Source organism: Hippocampus zosterae, unplaced genomic scaffold (genome assembly GCF_025434085.1).
Source record: "Hippocampus zosterae strain Florida unplaced genomic scaffold, ASM2543408v3 HiC_scaffold_22, whole genome shotgun sequence".
In the NCBI taxonomy this organism is placed as follows: Eukaryota; Metazoa; Chordata; class Actinopteri; order Syngnathiformes; family Syngnathidae; genus Hippocampus; species Hippocampus zosterae.
The window spans coordinates 3,958,316-3,972,032 of NW_026262818.1; the positions used below are offsets into that span (position 1 = coordinate 3,958,316).

Genomic DNA, 13,717 nt, shown 5'->3' on the forward strand with positions numbered 1-13,717 from the left:
TTCACTCCCAAAGACGTTTTTAGACGTCTTTTCAGACTTGGTCGAGAATTGGCTGGTACTGAATGAATTAAAAATAATTAATATAAGGGAAAACAACATTTGAATAGATGTCCATTCGAGAAACCGCTGTCCCTGAAAGGGTTAAATGTTGTACTTTTGGGTGACATGGTGAGTGACTGGTTAGCTTATCCTCCTCACAGTGCCGAGGTTGTGGTCCCGCCTTCCCTGTGTCGAGTTAGCATGTTCTAAAGTTGCCTTGCCTTACCTACATTCTATTTTTTCATTCCTAGGTATGATGCCAGATGACGAAAGCTGTCACTCTCAACTTTCTCATTATTCCCCTGGTGTTTACTTCTCTTCCTCTGTAATGCCTGGAAAACTCTTCCTGCGCAAAGAGGTAAAATATACGCATAACATATATAATACAAGAACAATCTTAGAGGAGCTTCAGCTCATGTCATTTTATTCACTTTAACGTTACATCCATCCATCCATTTTCTGAACCGCTTGTCTACACAAGTTTTCGGGCGTACCCGAGCCTATCTCAGCTGTCATCGGGCGCTAGACAGGGTACACCGTGAACTAGTTGCCAGTGAGACTATTGCTCTCACATTCACACATTAAACAAGAGCAAGTAGTTACATTTTTTGGGGGGGTCTGACTTATCTTCTGCTTGGCTTCATAAGTGTAATCAACATCGTCCAAGAAAAATCATTGTGAGATACCGTGCAAGAAATGTTGGGATTTGTTTGTCATTTCTGAGACATCCGATAATTAAACATGAATGGAATCGGCCCAGGGGCATTTTTGCTGTTCTTAACTCTTTTTTTTCCCCCACTTTTTCACTAACCAATGTTCGTATTCAAATGTGTTTGTGTTCAGGTGTTTTACCCCAAAGACACGTTCAACCAACCCTACATCCTCAATCTTTTATGTGAACAGGTCTGTACATATGAAATGGTTATCCAAAGGTGTTCAATGTGGAGTATTTGATGTTCCAGTAATGGCTGTAGATTGTTTGCTCTTTTGAGAGACGACATTTGACTTGTTCCTAATTCAGTCGGTTTGTTTTTATAGATCATGACTGACACCTACTCTGATAACTGTGTGAAAGTAAGCAGAGAAGAAAGAAGGAAGATGAAAGATCTGCTTGGTAAGTATTTTGCTTGGCAATATCCAATTACAGAGGTCCCTAACAGGGGGAATGCAGTCTGGGTCGGAATCCAAAAGGCATCCCATCTGGACAACTGCTTGACGCCTCTCTACTTGGGCAACTCCAGAGTGGAATAGAGTCCAACCCCTCTGGAAGGGAGTGGTACCAAAGCCCAAGCTATGTGTTGGGGCAAGCATTACTATACCTCGTAAGAATTTCTCCATCTTGCACACGACCTCAGGCTCCTTCCATGCCAGAGAAGTGACATTCCACCTCCCTGGATACAGCTTCTAGAGCTGGGATTGGCCCACTAATGTTCCTGCCTCTGGCCGCCACACAGCTCATTCTGCACTCAGCCACTTTGGTCCCTCCCACAGGTGCTGAGCCCATGGGAAAGGGGACCCAAATTGTACTTTTGGGCTGAGCCCAGCTGGGCCCCATGAGTACAGACCCGGGCCCATAAATTGCAGACCCGGTCACCACTTCCTCGCCAAGAAGCCCCATCTCTGTCATGTGTTCCATAATGCTCCGGAACAGAATTGGATTCCACAAACATAGGCAGAGATAAGAGTTGATAACAAATGTTTATTAACACAAGATCAAAAGTTCAATGAAAAAAACATCTGGTAACAAGCAACCAAGATGAAACAAGAAAAAACAAAAGTGCTTGCAAAAGGCAAGGAACAAGATACATAAATTGCTTGTTGCTCAAAGGACGAAGAAATCCAATTCACGAGAAGTACCAACTCAGAAATAACAAGAACTACTTACATGAAAAAATACGAGGGTAAAACCTGGCAAGACGCTATGAGGCATGAACGTTTCGAATAATCAGACACTTTCAGACAAGAGTCGTGAGCAAGGCTAAATAATCCGACAGCCAGTTGTCGACATGGCAGAGTTTAAATTGGCAGCCGGTTAACAAGATAGATTGGTGACAGGTGCGCTGCTGAAAGGCATGCCCTTCACTCCAGAAGGGCCTGAAACAAACAAACAGAACCATGACAGTACCCCCCCGCCGTCCCCAATGGACGCCTCCTGGTTGACGGATGGGATGAATAGAACGTATGAAGGAGGAATTCATTGGAGGATCCATTGACGCTGTTTCGGTCCATACCCTTCCCGAAGTGCCAGGATCCCCCATTAAAAAAAATATTTTCAACAATGTCATCAATCAGCAGTAACCTAAAAGATTAATCCAGTTAGCGCACAATTTGTTATTAATGTGTTGCAGGACCAAGTGTTGGTAATTTTATGAAATATGCATGCCGAATTATAAACCACTGAGTATTGTATAACGTCTGCAGTTCATATCATTTTTGCTGTTTGTCTTCAATAGCGAATCTTAATGTAGGAACGATGCCGAACAGTTGGGATGACAATATGAAGAAAAGGATTGTCATTGCTGCTCGGGACAATTGGGAAAACTACTTTTCACGCCTATTTCATGTTAAGGTAAGAATTTAATATTTACAATAGAACTCCTCTACAATGAAATCATGTTTGCAGCCAGAAATCTTTCACAACAGGGGACTTTCACTACAGCACTTACACGAGGTGGTATTTCCGCACATGTAGGTTTCGTTGTAGAGAAGTTTTGCTGTATATTATATTATATTATTATATAATATTATTGGAAGTCTGGTTTTTGGTTTCCTCACTTTTCCTCTACTTAATGTTTATGCCAAATGAGACCCCAATGTTTCCCTTGTTGCGGCCTGTGTACAAACTCGATGGTCCACGGCCAACCTTGATCAGTGAGCAATGCACCAAGCTACGGTTTGTGGATCTGGGACCTCGACCTGCATACACCCTGCCTACATGAAGCACAAAAATATAGGCATTATAATAGTAGTATTTGTGTTGCTTTTTTGTCTGTGTGTGCCCTGCAATTGGCTGACAACCAGTTCTGGGTGTAGCACGCCTACTGCCCGAAGACAGCTTGGATAGGCTCCAGCACGCCCCGCGACTCTTGTGAGGATAAGCAGATCAGAAAATGGATGGATGGATGTCCAGTCTGGAGGGGGTCTAGGACGCCAGATGTGCGGTACTCGAGTAGGCCGTTCAGCAGCTTGGCTAGAACAAGACTTTTCATGGTTGTTCAGGCAGATGGCTATGATCCTGGACCCAATGGAATCACGAGGGCCATAGATGATGCATCAATGGCAGTCAGAGGATGTGTGTGCTCCGCTCAAGTCGGGTCAGGTGTTGGATGCAGACTGTGCACCACCGGACAGAGAGGTAACTGGCCAGGTGGCTTGTGCAGACGTGGACAGCTGACTAGTTTGGTGACCTCAGCTGCCCAGTGGTGATATGGACAGGCGACTGGCACGGTAACCTTGAATACCCAGTAACGTTGACAGGTGACTGGCGCCTGTGAGCCCTGGCCACCCAATAGTGAAGAAGACACGGTCCGATGGTGACAATACAGCATGAGCCACTTGAACAGAAGTTTGTGAAAGCGCAGGAACCAGAACCTGAGTTGTCGTGGCACAGAACGGGATTCTGGACCTTCTACCGCATCGTAGTGGGAGCCTGCAGCTGCGGCCGTGTAGAAATAGGAGGTACAGCCTCGATGGTGTAGGAACGCAAGTCTTGAGATGCAGTGCTGAAGGAATGTCAGCCGCACGATGCGCAATAGGAAAGCAGTCTTCACCTGCCCCATCAGCCACAGTGGTTGGGTAGCACAAGAATATATATAATAACAAATTATATATTTATGATCACGATCTATATATAAATATTTTTTTATATGTGTATCAAAAAAAAATCCTCATCTCACCCCTCGGGTGGTGTCCGTCCCTCATTCAGCTCGGGTCCTCTACCAGAGGCCAGGAAGCTTGAGGGTTCTGCGCAGTATCCTTGCTGTTCCCAGCACTGCACATTTCTGGACTGAGATGTCCGATGTTGCTCCCGGGATCTGTTGCAACCACTCATCTAGTTTGGGGGTCACTGCCCCGAGTGCTCCGACCACCACAGGCACGACTGTCACCTTTACCTTCCAGGCTCTCTCCAGGCTCCAGGCTCTCCTCTCTGAGCCCTTGGTATTTCTCGAGTTTCTCTTTGTTCCTTCTTCCTCATGTTTCCATCACTTGGGACCGCCACATCCACTACAACGGCTTTCCTCTGCCCTTTATCTATGATCACGATATCTGGTTGGTTAGCCATTACCATCTTGTCAGTCTGGATCTGGAAGTCCCACAGGATCTTCGCTCTGTCATTCTCCACCACCTTCGGAGGTGCTTCCCATTTTGACCTTGGGGTTTCCAGTCCATACTCCGCACAGATGTTTCGGTAGACTATGCCAGCCACCTGGTTATGGCGTTCCATGTAGGCTTTCCCTGCCAGCATCTTACACCCTGCGGTTATGTGTTGGATCGTCTCAGGTGCCTCTGCACAACCTACACCTTGGGTCTTGTCAGGTGTGATATGTCTGGGCCTCAATGGCTCTGGTGCTCAGGGCCTGTTCCTGAGCAGCCAGGATGAGTGCCTCTGTGCTGTCCTTCCGGCCAGCCCTCTCTAGCCACTGATAGGACTTCTTGAGATCGGTCACTTCAGTTATGGTCCGGTGGTACATCCCGTGTAGGGGCTGGTCCTCCCGTGATGGTCCCTCATCTTCTGTTCCCCATTGTCTGAGACATTCTCTGAGCACGTCATCCGTTGGAGCCTTCTCCTTGATGTATTCATGGAGCTAGGATGTTTCATATATATATATATATAATCTTTACCGGGGTGTACCGGTACATTCTAATTACCGGGAACATTTCGGCACAACACCCTTACCAACCCCATTTGTTCATATCTCCTAATTGCAGTCAGACAGTGGTGACGCTCAGATATTGGGTGTGTGTCATCGTGGAATTCGTCTCCTGAGGATGGTTGCAGCATCCGGCATTGATCCGAAACACCTCCGCTTACTTCGAACCTACAGGTAAACATTTATTTAGCCTCCAGAAACAGCATTGTTGTACAGATTACATTTGATCAATGGAGGAACATGTACATCTCCATATTTGAATCAGGTGTGTTGGAGCAGGGAGAACAACTTTTTTGATCAGATCAGAGATCTGAAGCTGGCCAAAAATGAAACTATTACCCAAACTAAATAACTCAGTGTTTACTAGCATTCCAACTCAATACGCATCGGAAACTGATTCAACAGTTATTGCTCGATTACAGCCTCCAAGTCAAGCCCATACTAAACCATCAACATCCTTCCATTCATCTGTCCATTATCCAAGCCTTTTATCTTCATGTAAATTAACGGCTGTCATTTTGCATCCCAAAAGAACATTACCGTTAGTTGGGGTGTTCCTCTAATTTAGGGATAAATACGCTGCTGGATTTCCACACCACCACTCAGGCAAGAGCTGTCCTATCGAGCCTATGCACATTTTAAAAAAGTACAGTATATGTGCCCCATAATAAGCCACTTGCAGATCTCCGGCCATGCCGTGCACTATGGGTAACGTAATTTTTGGGGGCTACCAATTGGTATTCTAAACTGGTAGAAATTAATGAAGAAAGCTGTGATTTGGATTGTTTCAACTGCTGGAAAGTTGTTTTTCAAAATTTTTATCTGTTTTAAAAAGTGCTGTCAAGCAATTAAAAAAATATGAGATTAATTAATTATGAGGGCGGCCCGGTAGTCCAGTGGTTAGCACGTGGGCTTCACAGTGCAGAGGTACCGGGTTCGATTCCAGCTCCGGCCTCCCTGTGTGGAGTTTGCATGTTCTCCTCGGGCCTGCGTGGGTTTTCTCCGGGTGCTCCGGTTTCCTCCCACATTCCAAAAACATGCGTGGCAGGCTGATTGAACACTCTAAATTGTCCCTAGGTGTGAGTGTGAGCGTGGATGGTTGTTCGTCTCTGTGTGCCCTGCGATTGGTTGGCAACCGATTCAGGGTGTCCCCCGCCTACTGCCCGGAGACAGCTGGGATAGGCTCCAGCACCCCCCGCGACCCTAGTGAGGATCAAGCGGCTCGGAAGATGAATGAATGAATGAATGAATAATTAATTATGATGTGCAATTAAATGATTTAATTAAGCTATATTTTAATTCCATATAAAAATTGCTGAGAAAACCCCTATTTTCATTTTAAATTAATTACATTATTGAGGTAGATCAAAATAGAGCTAAGATCGGTCCTAAAAAAAAATCAAGCCCAACCCGAACCGGCCCAAGGGTATTTAAGCTCGACCCGGCCCGAGCCCGATCACTTCACTTGATTTGTAGGTCCGAGCCCGAAGCAAACCCGACATTTCATATTTTATTTGTGAGGACTCGGGAGGAGGAGGGGTGATTTCTGATAACAAAGCCTGTCTTTTGGAACGAAATCTAAGTTAAATAAGACTGTATAAACATTTACATCTTTTATATTTATATAAGAGTGGACGGGGAAAATTTAAGGCCGTCCATAATTTTGACGGGTTGAAAATTGGTCCCTAAACCACCGCAGCAGTACACCCTTAAGAATCTAGCGCGGCACTATAAGAGAGAGAAGCAGCGAGACAAAAAAGAATAATGATGGGTGGATCATAGACAGAGACAGAAGGAGTTCTTTGAATTGTCATTGCAAGAGTTTAGTACAGTACGTGTTGTGATGAGGCGTCTTCTGTTTTTTTTGCGAACCACGGTCTATCGTGGCCAAAACTATTGACGGCCTCGAAAAAAATATATTAAAAAAGTCAGCGAGAGAGAAGCCCGACCCGACCTGACCCGAACCCGAACCAATGATTGACATTTTAAGGCTCGAGCGGCCCGATCTTACCTCTAGAAGAATGATATCTAAGAATGATATCACAAAAAAGTGGCATGATAAAGTCTTTTGTTTTTAAACAGACTCGAACAGATGCAGTCCTAGCCATTTACTTTCTGCTGTATTTGAGTCCTACCTGCAACCTTTAATTTCGACCACGAGGGGAATATCACTGTTTTGTTAGTTTTTGTAAATCTCTAAAGAGTTACAAAATAAAATAAAATAGAACATCAGGTCCATAAGGAGTGCTAAGTTTAACATATCAAAAACAATGAGAACACTTTTCTGAGCAATACAAGTACTGAACACTGAACTTGCTTTGGAGAGTAAAAAAATAAATAAAAGTGCTAAGCTTCAGAAATAACACTGTTCATCATTACAAAATAAAGTGCTGAAATAAATATCAATCACTTCTCATAGGATACAGAGGACACAGCAGCTATGCTGACCTCATGCCTCATACGCAGGGTGTTCTCCTCGAGTGTAGTTTGGCTATAGCTCGCGATATTGCTAAAGCTTTTGATGCTAACGTTAGCTGTGGCTGCACTCGCGACTGGGTGCTTTGCATTGATCTGTTGGGTAAACTTGAGCTGCTTCGGTGGTAAGCAAACTCCTTCTTACAAATTAGGCACAACACTCTACCATTATCAATAGTGCCGTCAGGGCGTTTTTCGAATGTAAATTTTCCATTTGTTGGGTCGAGAACTCCTCATTGCTGCTTACCTGGCCCTCCCAACTCCAATGTGAGCCTATCAGCTTCTGCGAACAAGCCCAAACATAATAACAGCCAATCAATGCCCATTGTTTCCCACCCTCAACAACTTAAGCCAAAACATAAAAATGGATATTATAAAAAGGCAACCCAACTACAGAAACAATAAAATTAAAGATTAAAATTTTGATTAATGCGATTTAAAAAATATAACGTGCTGAAGACATTGCAATTGTATTGGCAATTAACGCGTTAATTTGACACCTCTACTTTTAAACATGCACAGCCTGTATCGTTTGATATTCAGTACCACTGACTACCCTCTGCTGGTACACTACAGTTAAGTTATTAATGACATTTGGATGGATATATACCCTGTACCTGGACAGTGAAACGACTTCGGAATCTGATGAATAGACAGGTATAAGACATTAGCACGTCTGAAGGCATGGTGTGTTGCCCTGGTGCATGGGGGTATTTACTGCTGACAACACATAACAAATGAAATGTCTTGATAGTGCATCGTAATTTCATGAAATATATTGCTGAGAAAGGTAATGTTTCTGAAAATAGCTAATTTTTTTAAGTGTTACTCCCAACACTGGCATGCCGCAATAATAAATGAAATGTGGAAATGGTTTTCAATTTAAAAGAGACAGTGACTAGAAAACGATTTGCGTCCGGCTGATCCCATGTCATTTTGTCTGTCTGTTCCCTTGGTTTCAAGATATTGACAAAATAAACCTGTTCAAGAAATTAGTGCACCTTTTCCATCTGTCTGGATGTTTTTGGTCTATCGGGGAATTGTGAAGAATGAACGCAGCTTTACAAACTCGTCTTTGGATGAACTCAGAGCTTTGCTATACTGTTTTTTTACACCACCGTTCAAGCCTATAAATTCCTTTCAAGCAGTCAAACATGGCAAAGTGCTTTTGTTGTTTTGTCACTAAGGGTTTATAGCCTTTGAAACAATAGCTGCAAGCTTTAAGTTGTGCAGTTAGGCATACATCATATGAAATGTCATTGGATGCTTTTTCGGTAGGAGGCCCGCTTGGACGAGTGATTAGCGCGTCGACCTCATAGTGCAACAGGTACCGGGTTCGAGTCCAGCCCCGGCCATCCTGTGTGGAGTTTGCATGTTCTCCCCAGGCCTGTTCCTTCCACATTCCAAAAACTTGCATGGCAGTCTGATTGAACACTCAATATTGTGCCTAGGTGTGAGTCTGAGCGCCATGCAACTGGTTCAGGCTGTCCCCCACCTACTGCCGAAGACAGCTGGCATAGGCTGCGGCACGCCCCGCGATCCTTGTGAGGATAAATGGGATCAAAAATTGGATGGATAGATGGCTTGTTTGGTAGCCATATTTTTTTTTAACTGGATTCTTACGCGTACGCAAATGAGACCTGCAAGTCCTTTATTGACTATCTGGGGTCTGCCTCTCACTCAAACTCAGCTGTGATAGACTCCAAGTACCCTGATGACCCTGAACAGAGTGTGAAACAAAGATCCTTGGATGGATGGAATGATGGATATTTGATTTCAATTTTTAAAGATGCAGTTCATAACAACAACACTTAAAGTTTTTAAAAGATACAGTACTATGCTCTGCTCCCATTTTGTGTAGTCAGTTTTGACATTTGGAAGTATAGTAATTTGGCTTGGTCCCGCATCTGAAAAAGCTTTGCAGAGTTGCTGTCGGTCGAACTCTGTGGCACAAACCAAGTGCAACTGGAGCTGACAAATGAAAACCTACAGCTGTACTCCTCCAGAGCCCCTCAAATAATTGCTATGGTTCAGTTCTTCCTCAAAGAGCTCATGAAGGTATGAAATGCTCCTACTAGTATTTTTCGCCCCAAAGGAAGATATGTTTTATACCTTGAAGGTTTTGAATGGTGTGCTGTTTGGTTCTTCAGAATTCTGGCCACGTGGTTGCCTTGAAGAGCTTTGTAACAGATGACAAGAGCCTGCTCAGCTTCAGCAAAGGTGATGTCATCAAGTTGCTACCAATGGAGGGACTCCAGGCAGGTAAGCATTGCTGACGCCCAGGATGCGGAGGCAGAACTTCTCCCTATCAGCGTAAATGCTTTAGAACAGGGGTGTCAAAACTTTTTGGATTGAAGATCGAGTTTTCGATCAACCAAACTCCCGCGATCGACCCGTTACCGCGTACGCGCACGCACATGCACACGCACACCAGGATGAGCAACAGCTTGACACAGAGTCATGCAAGGCACCTTTGCAGCCTGTTAACTATCGTAGCTCACACATATTGTTTTAAAGTGCTTCCCTCGGCCCTCTAGATTCCTATTCTTTGCCCGTGCCCTGTATACGAAACAAACTCTGAATGAGATTAATGATAAAGATAAAAGATACAGTGCAACAGCTCTGATCACAAGCTGCAATTGCAGGCTGCTGAGCGATAACTTCCGGTGACGCAGGATACACGCCACATTAAAGATGACCTGCTTTATTTTATTTTATTTTATTTTATTATAAAATAATCTACCGGTCTCGGACTGTCCGCGATCGACGTAATGGGCACCCCTACTTTAGAATGACAAGACACACGAAAACAATACAAGCTTTCAGACTCAAACATACAGTACACGATGGCAGGTCCAACATGCAATGACATTGCGAGGCAAGAGTGGAGAAAAGGATTTCGTATAACGCAACAGGGGGACTTTTCATTGTAGGGGGAAGCAGAAAAGAGGGAATGGCTTTAATGCATGATTTTTTTCACACAAGGGGTAATTTTCGCACATGTAGGTTTCATTGTTGAGGAGTTTTAGTGTACTTGAACAAAATGAGCCTACTAATTGAGTTGCCAAAAAAAGCCATTAACGTGCCAATGCCACCAAAAACTCGCTTAAAATTTGTCAAAGAGCAACTAAACAAGGCAACAAAACCTCTAGAACAAAGTAATTTCAAGTTGCAAGGGCAAAGTTTAATTTTATGGTCACCATGGTTGCTGCGCGGCCCAGTGGTCGAGTGGTAAGCGCGTCAAGCTCACAGTACTGGACAGAGGTCGTGGTCATGTTCTCCCTGTGCCTGCGAGGGTTATCTCCGGTTACTCCACTTTCCTCCCACATTACAAAAACATGCACGGCAGACTGATTGAACACTCAAAATTGTCCCTAAGTGTGAGTGTGAGCTCGGATGGTTGTCTGTCTCTGTGTGCCCTATGATTGGCTGGCAACCCGTTCAGGGTATCCTACTGCCCGGAGACAGCTGGGATAGGCTCCAGCACCCTCCGTGGGGGTGAGGATAAAGTTGATCAGAAAACGGATGGATTTTTATGACTGATTAATGCCCTCAAAAAGGCAGATGAAGGCAGTGTGTGTGCCCTCAAACGCGTCTGCGAAGGTTGTTTTGTGTATGCAATCCAGCATTGAAAATCTGTACTATATTCGTGAAATCCAGAAGTAAATTCATGAGGTAATACTCGATGCCACTGAGTGTTCAATTAGCTCTTCTTCTCGCATTATTTTCTGCAGGTTGGCGTTTTGGTACAATGGGAGGACGCTCTGGTCTTTTCCAAGAGGATCTAACACAACCGTCTGCTGCATTGGACTACCATTGTCTCCAACTGGATCGAAGAGATAATCGGTGTAAAACTATGAGAGGTGCAAGAGCTTCCAGTCAAGAAAAAGAAGCTCTGGTTCCCATTGGCAAGCAAATTGACACCACTGAGTCCGAGTGGATGACGCGAGATGTCTCATCTCAGAGAACAGCACAGACGTCCATCCAACGGTCACTTCACGAGTTACCAAGGCCAAACAGTGATTCAGAGTGGCAGAGAAATGTCTCATCCCAGAGATCAATGCAGACGCCTGTCCAGGAATCATTTCAAGACAGAGAGATCCAGATGTCTGTAATGGCTGAGTTCGCCATGAAATTCTTTAGGTGCTGTATGAGATACACACTTAGACTCACTGCCACTTCTAAGCAAGCAAAATATGTTACTACGAGCAGTGACACCAGAGCTACGACTGGCGTCTACTGGTTTTATAGGAGTACAGTACTGTGAGTTTGTGTCAAGACGAGTGTTATTAAAAAAAAAAGATGAGATTTATTTGAGAAAGAAAAAAAAAACATGGAGAGACACCATTCACAGATCCGTCAAGGGAGCTCCCATAGCGATTGTTAATGCTCTGCATTACGATGCCGCCAGTGAACAGCATTGGCCACCTTCAAAATAAAAAGTTATCCAACTAATGCATGCACAACAGTGGTTCAAATAATGTTATAAAATAATTTCTGGCAGGCAACGATGAGTTCACCCAGGGAGAATGAAAACTGTCTCAAAATAGCACTTTAGAATGCTTCTGAAGTTGCGAGAGAAAAAAAAGTTCATGTTAAGTCAACAACAATGACTAAAATTTTGCCAGATTAAAAAAAAAATCCTTAAAAATGAAATTTTGTAATTTCGGAACCAGACCACATCGAGGGTACACTAGACCATCCCAGGTATCCAACCAAAGCACTTTCATTTGGATCTGATGTTGCATTTCAATATAAAAGGCCTCTGAAAGCTTTCCTCTGCAGTAAAAAAGGTTGGCCACCCCTGGCCATTTAATAATCCGCAATGTGAACTTTTACATGGTTTGACTCATAAAAAAATAATATGTATACAGTATTATTTGTGTGGTCTTAGGTCAAGGTACTATGAGTACGCACACTCTGTACACGTTCAATATACCGGTAAACAGGTATGTATATATGTACTTAACATACAATGGGCCCCTGCTATTCGTCACTGGCAAAAGTCACATTTTGAAATGCATTGGAACAAAAAGTTAACCACCAAAGATCTTTTTTAAAAAAAGATAAACCTCCAAGTTTTCTAACGGTGAAAGGTAAAAAAAACAAAACAACAACAAGCTTGAAAAAAAATATTGAAAAAAACCCCATTGAAAACAAATCTGCCAATAGGTGAATTCGCAGGTGCCAAACCAGAGTTTATTAGTGTCCAATGTATAGTATGTTTATGGATGTACTTGTATGGCTGTACATAGTTCTTTTTTTGTTGTGATGAAATTAAGAAGTTAATATCTGTTCATCATTACCTCTTTATCACAGAATGAAAAATGACGGCTCCAAAGCAAGTGTCAAGACTTTTAATGAGGCAGTTGAATTCACAAAGGTAAATTGAAGCATCAATATATATTTATTTGAAATCATGCGACATTTTCCACAAATACATCTGATTAATTTTCAGGTGCCCATTCAAGAGTCCCTAATTCTCTACAATGAACCCGACACCAATGATTTATCAGTCCAATGCTTTCGCAGTAAGTATAATCATTGCAAAAATGCAATTCCAAATAAAACATGTAGCTTGTTTTCTAACAACCATGGATTCCTCAAAGATGTGATGCAGTTCATGGGTGATACAGCCATGAAAAAGCGAACCACCCAAACAGACTGTCTGAGTCACATCTTGCTGGTTAGTGCTCACATCAGTCGTCGACTTCACACAAAATGGACTTTGAACAATAAAGATGAATCTTGTTTCCATTGGCTTTTCAGCTCGGAAAGGAAAGAGAACTGCTGAGAGATGAAATCTACTGTCAGGTTATCAAGCAAACCACCAACAACCATACTAAGTAAGTACCGGTACATGTGTTTAGTAGCTTTTCATACTACTTCCATACACCTAGCATCACTGAACACCACATCATTTTATGTGGCCCGCGAAAGCAATTCATCGATGACAACTTTCATGATGCTTGGCAAAAATTTCAAATTCTCATGATAAATAAGAATGATACTGTAAGCATTTTCTTGTTACCAAAGCCCTCATTACAATAACTTAAACCACCGGTCGCCAACCTTTTTTGACCCACGGGCCGGTTTAATGTCAGACAATATTTTCAGGGACCGGCCTTGAAGGTTTGACAGATAAATACAACAAAATAATATGATATGACCTGCATGAAAAGTGTGGTATTTTCGAAACATAATAATAAACATGAATCATTACAAAAGGAATGTCCTATCTGGCCGCAACACTCTCTGGTTGTGATAGTAATGTTTAAACCTGCCTTGAAAATAAGATACAAAGTCCATGAAAAATACGGTGCGTGGGACTC

The 13,717-nt window shown here is 43.1% G+C and overlaps 1 protein-coding gene across 1 annotated transcript in view; it reads left to right on the forward strand.

The window, feature by feature from the left end:
- The first annotated feature begins 2,521 nt into the window (after positions 1-2,521).
- The window catches only part of LOC127594587 (unconventional myosin-XV-like), a 35,369-nt gene continuing 24,173 nt past the window's right edge, over positions 2,522-13,717 (forward strand). Inside the window, exons 1-9 of the mRNA XM_052056442.1 lie at positions 2,522-2,608; positions 4,969-5,084; positions 9,302-9,443; positions 9,536-9,647; positions 11,120-11,528; positions 12,705-12,768; positions 12,844-12,916; positions 12,995-13,071; positions 13,155-13,231. Coding sequence (XP_051912402.1) covers positions 2,537-2,608; positions 4,969-5,084; positions 9,302-9,443; positions 9,536-9,647; positions 11,120-11,528; positions 12,705-12,768; positions 12,844-12,916; positions 12,995-13,071; positions 13,155-13,231 — 1,142 coding nt within the window. The 5' untranslated portion in view covers positions 2,522-2,536. The remainder of the gene's footprint in view (positions 2,609-4,968; positions 5,085-9,301; positions 9,444-9,535; positions 9,648-11,119; positions 11,529-12,704; positions 12,769-12,843; positions 12,917-12,994; positions 13,072-13,154; positions 13,232-13,717) is intronic.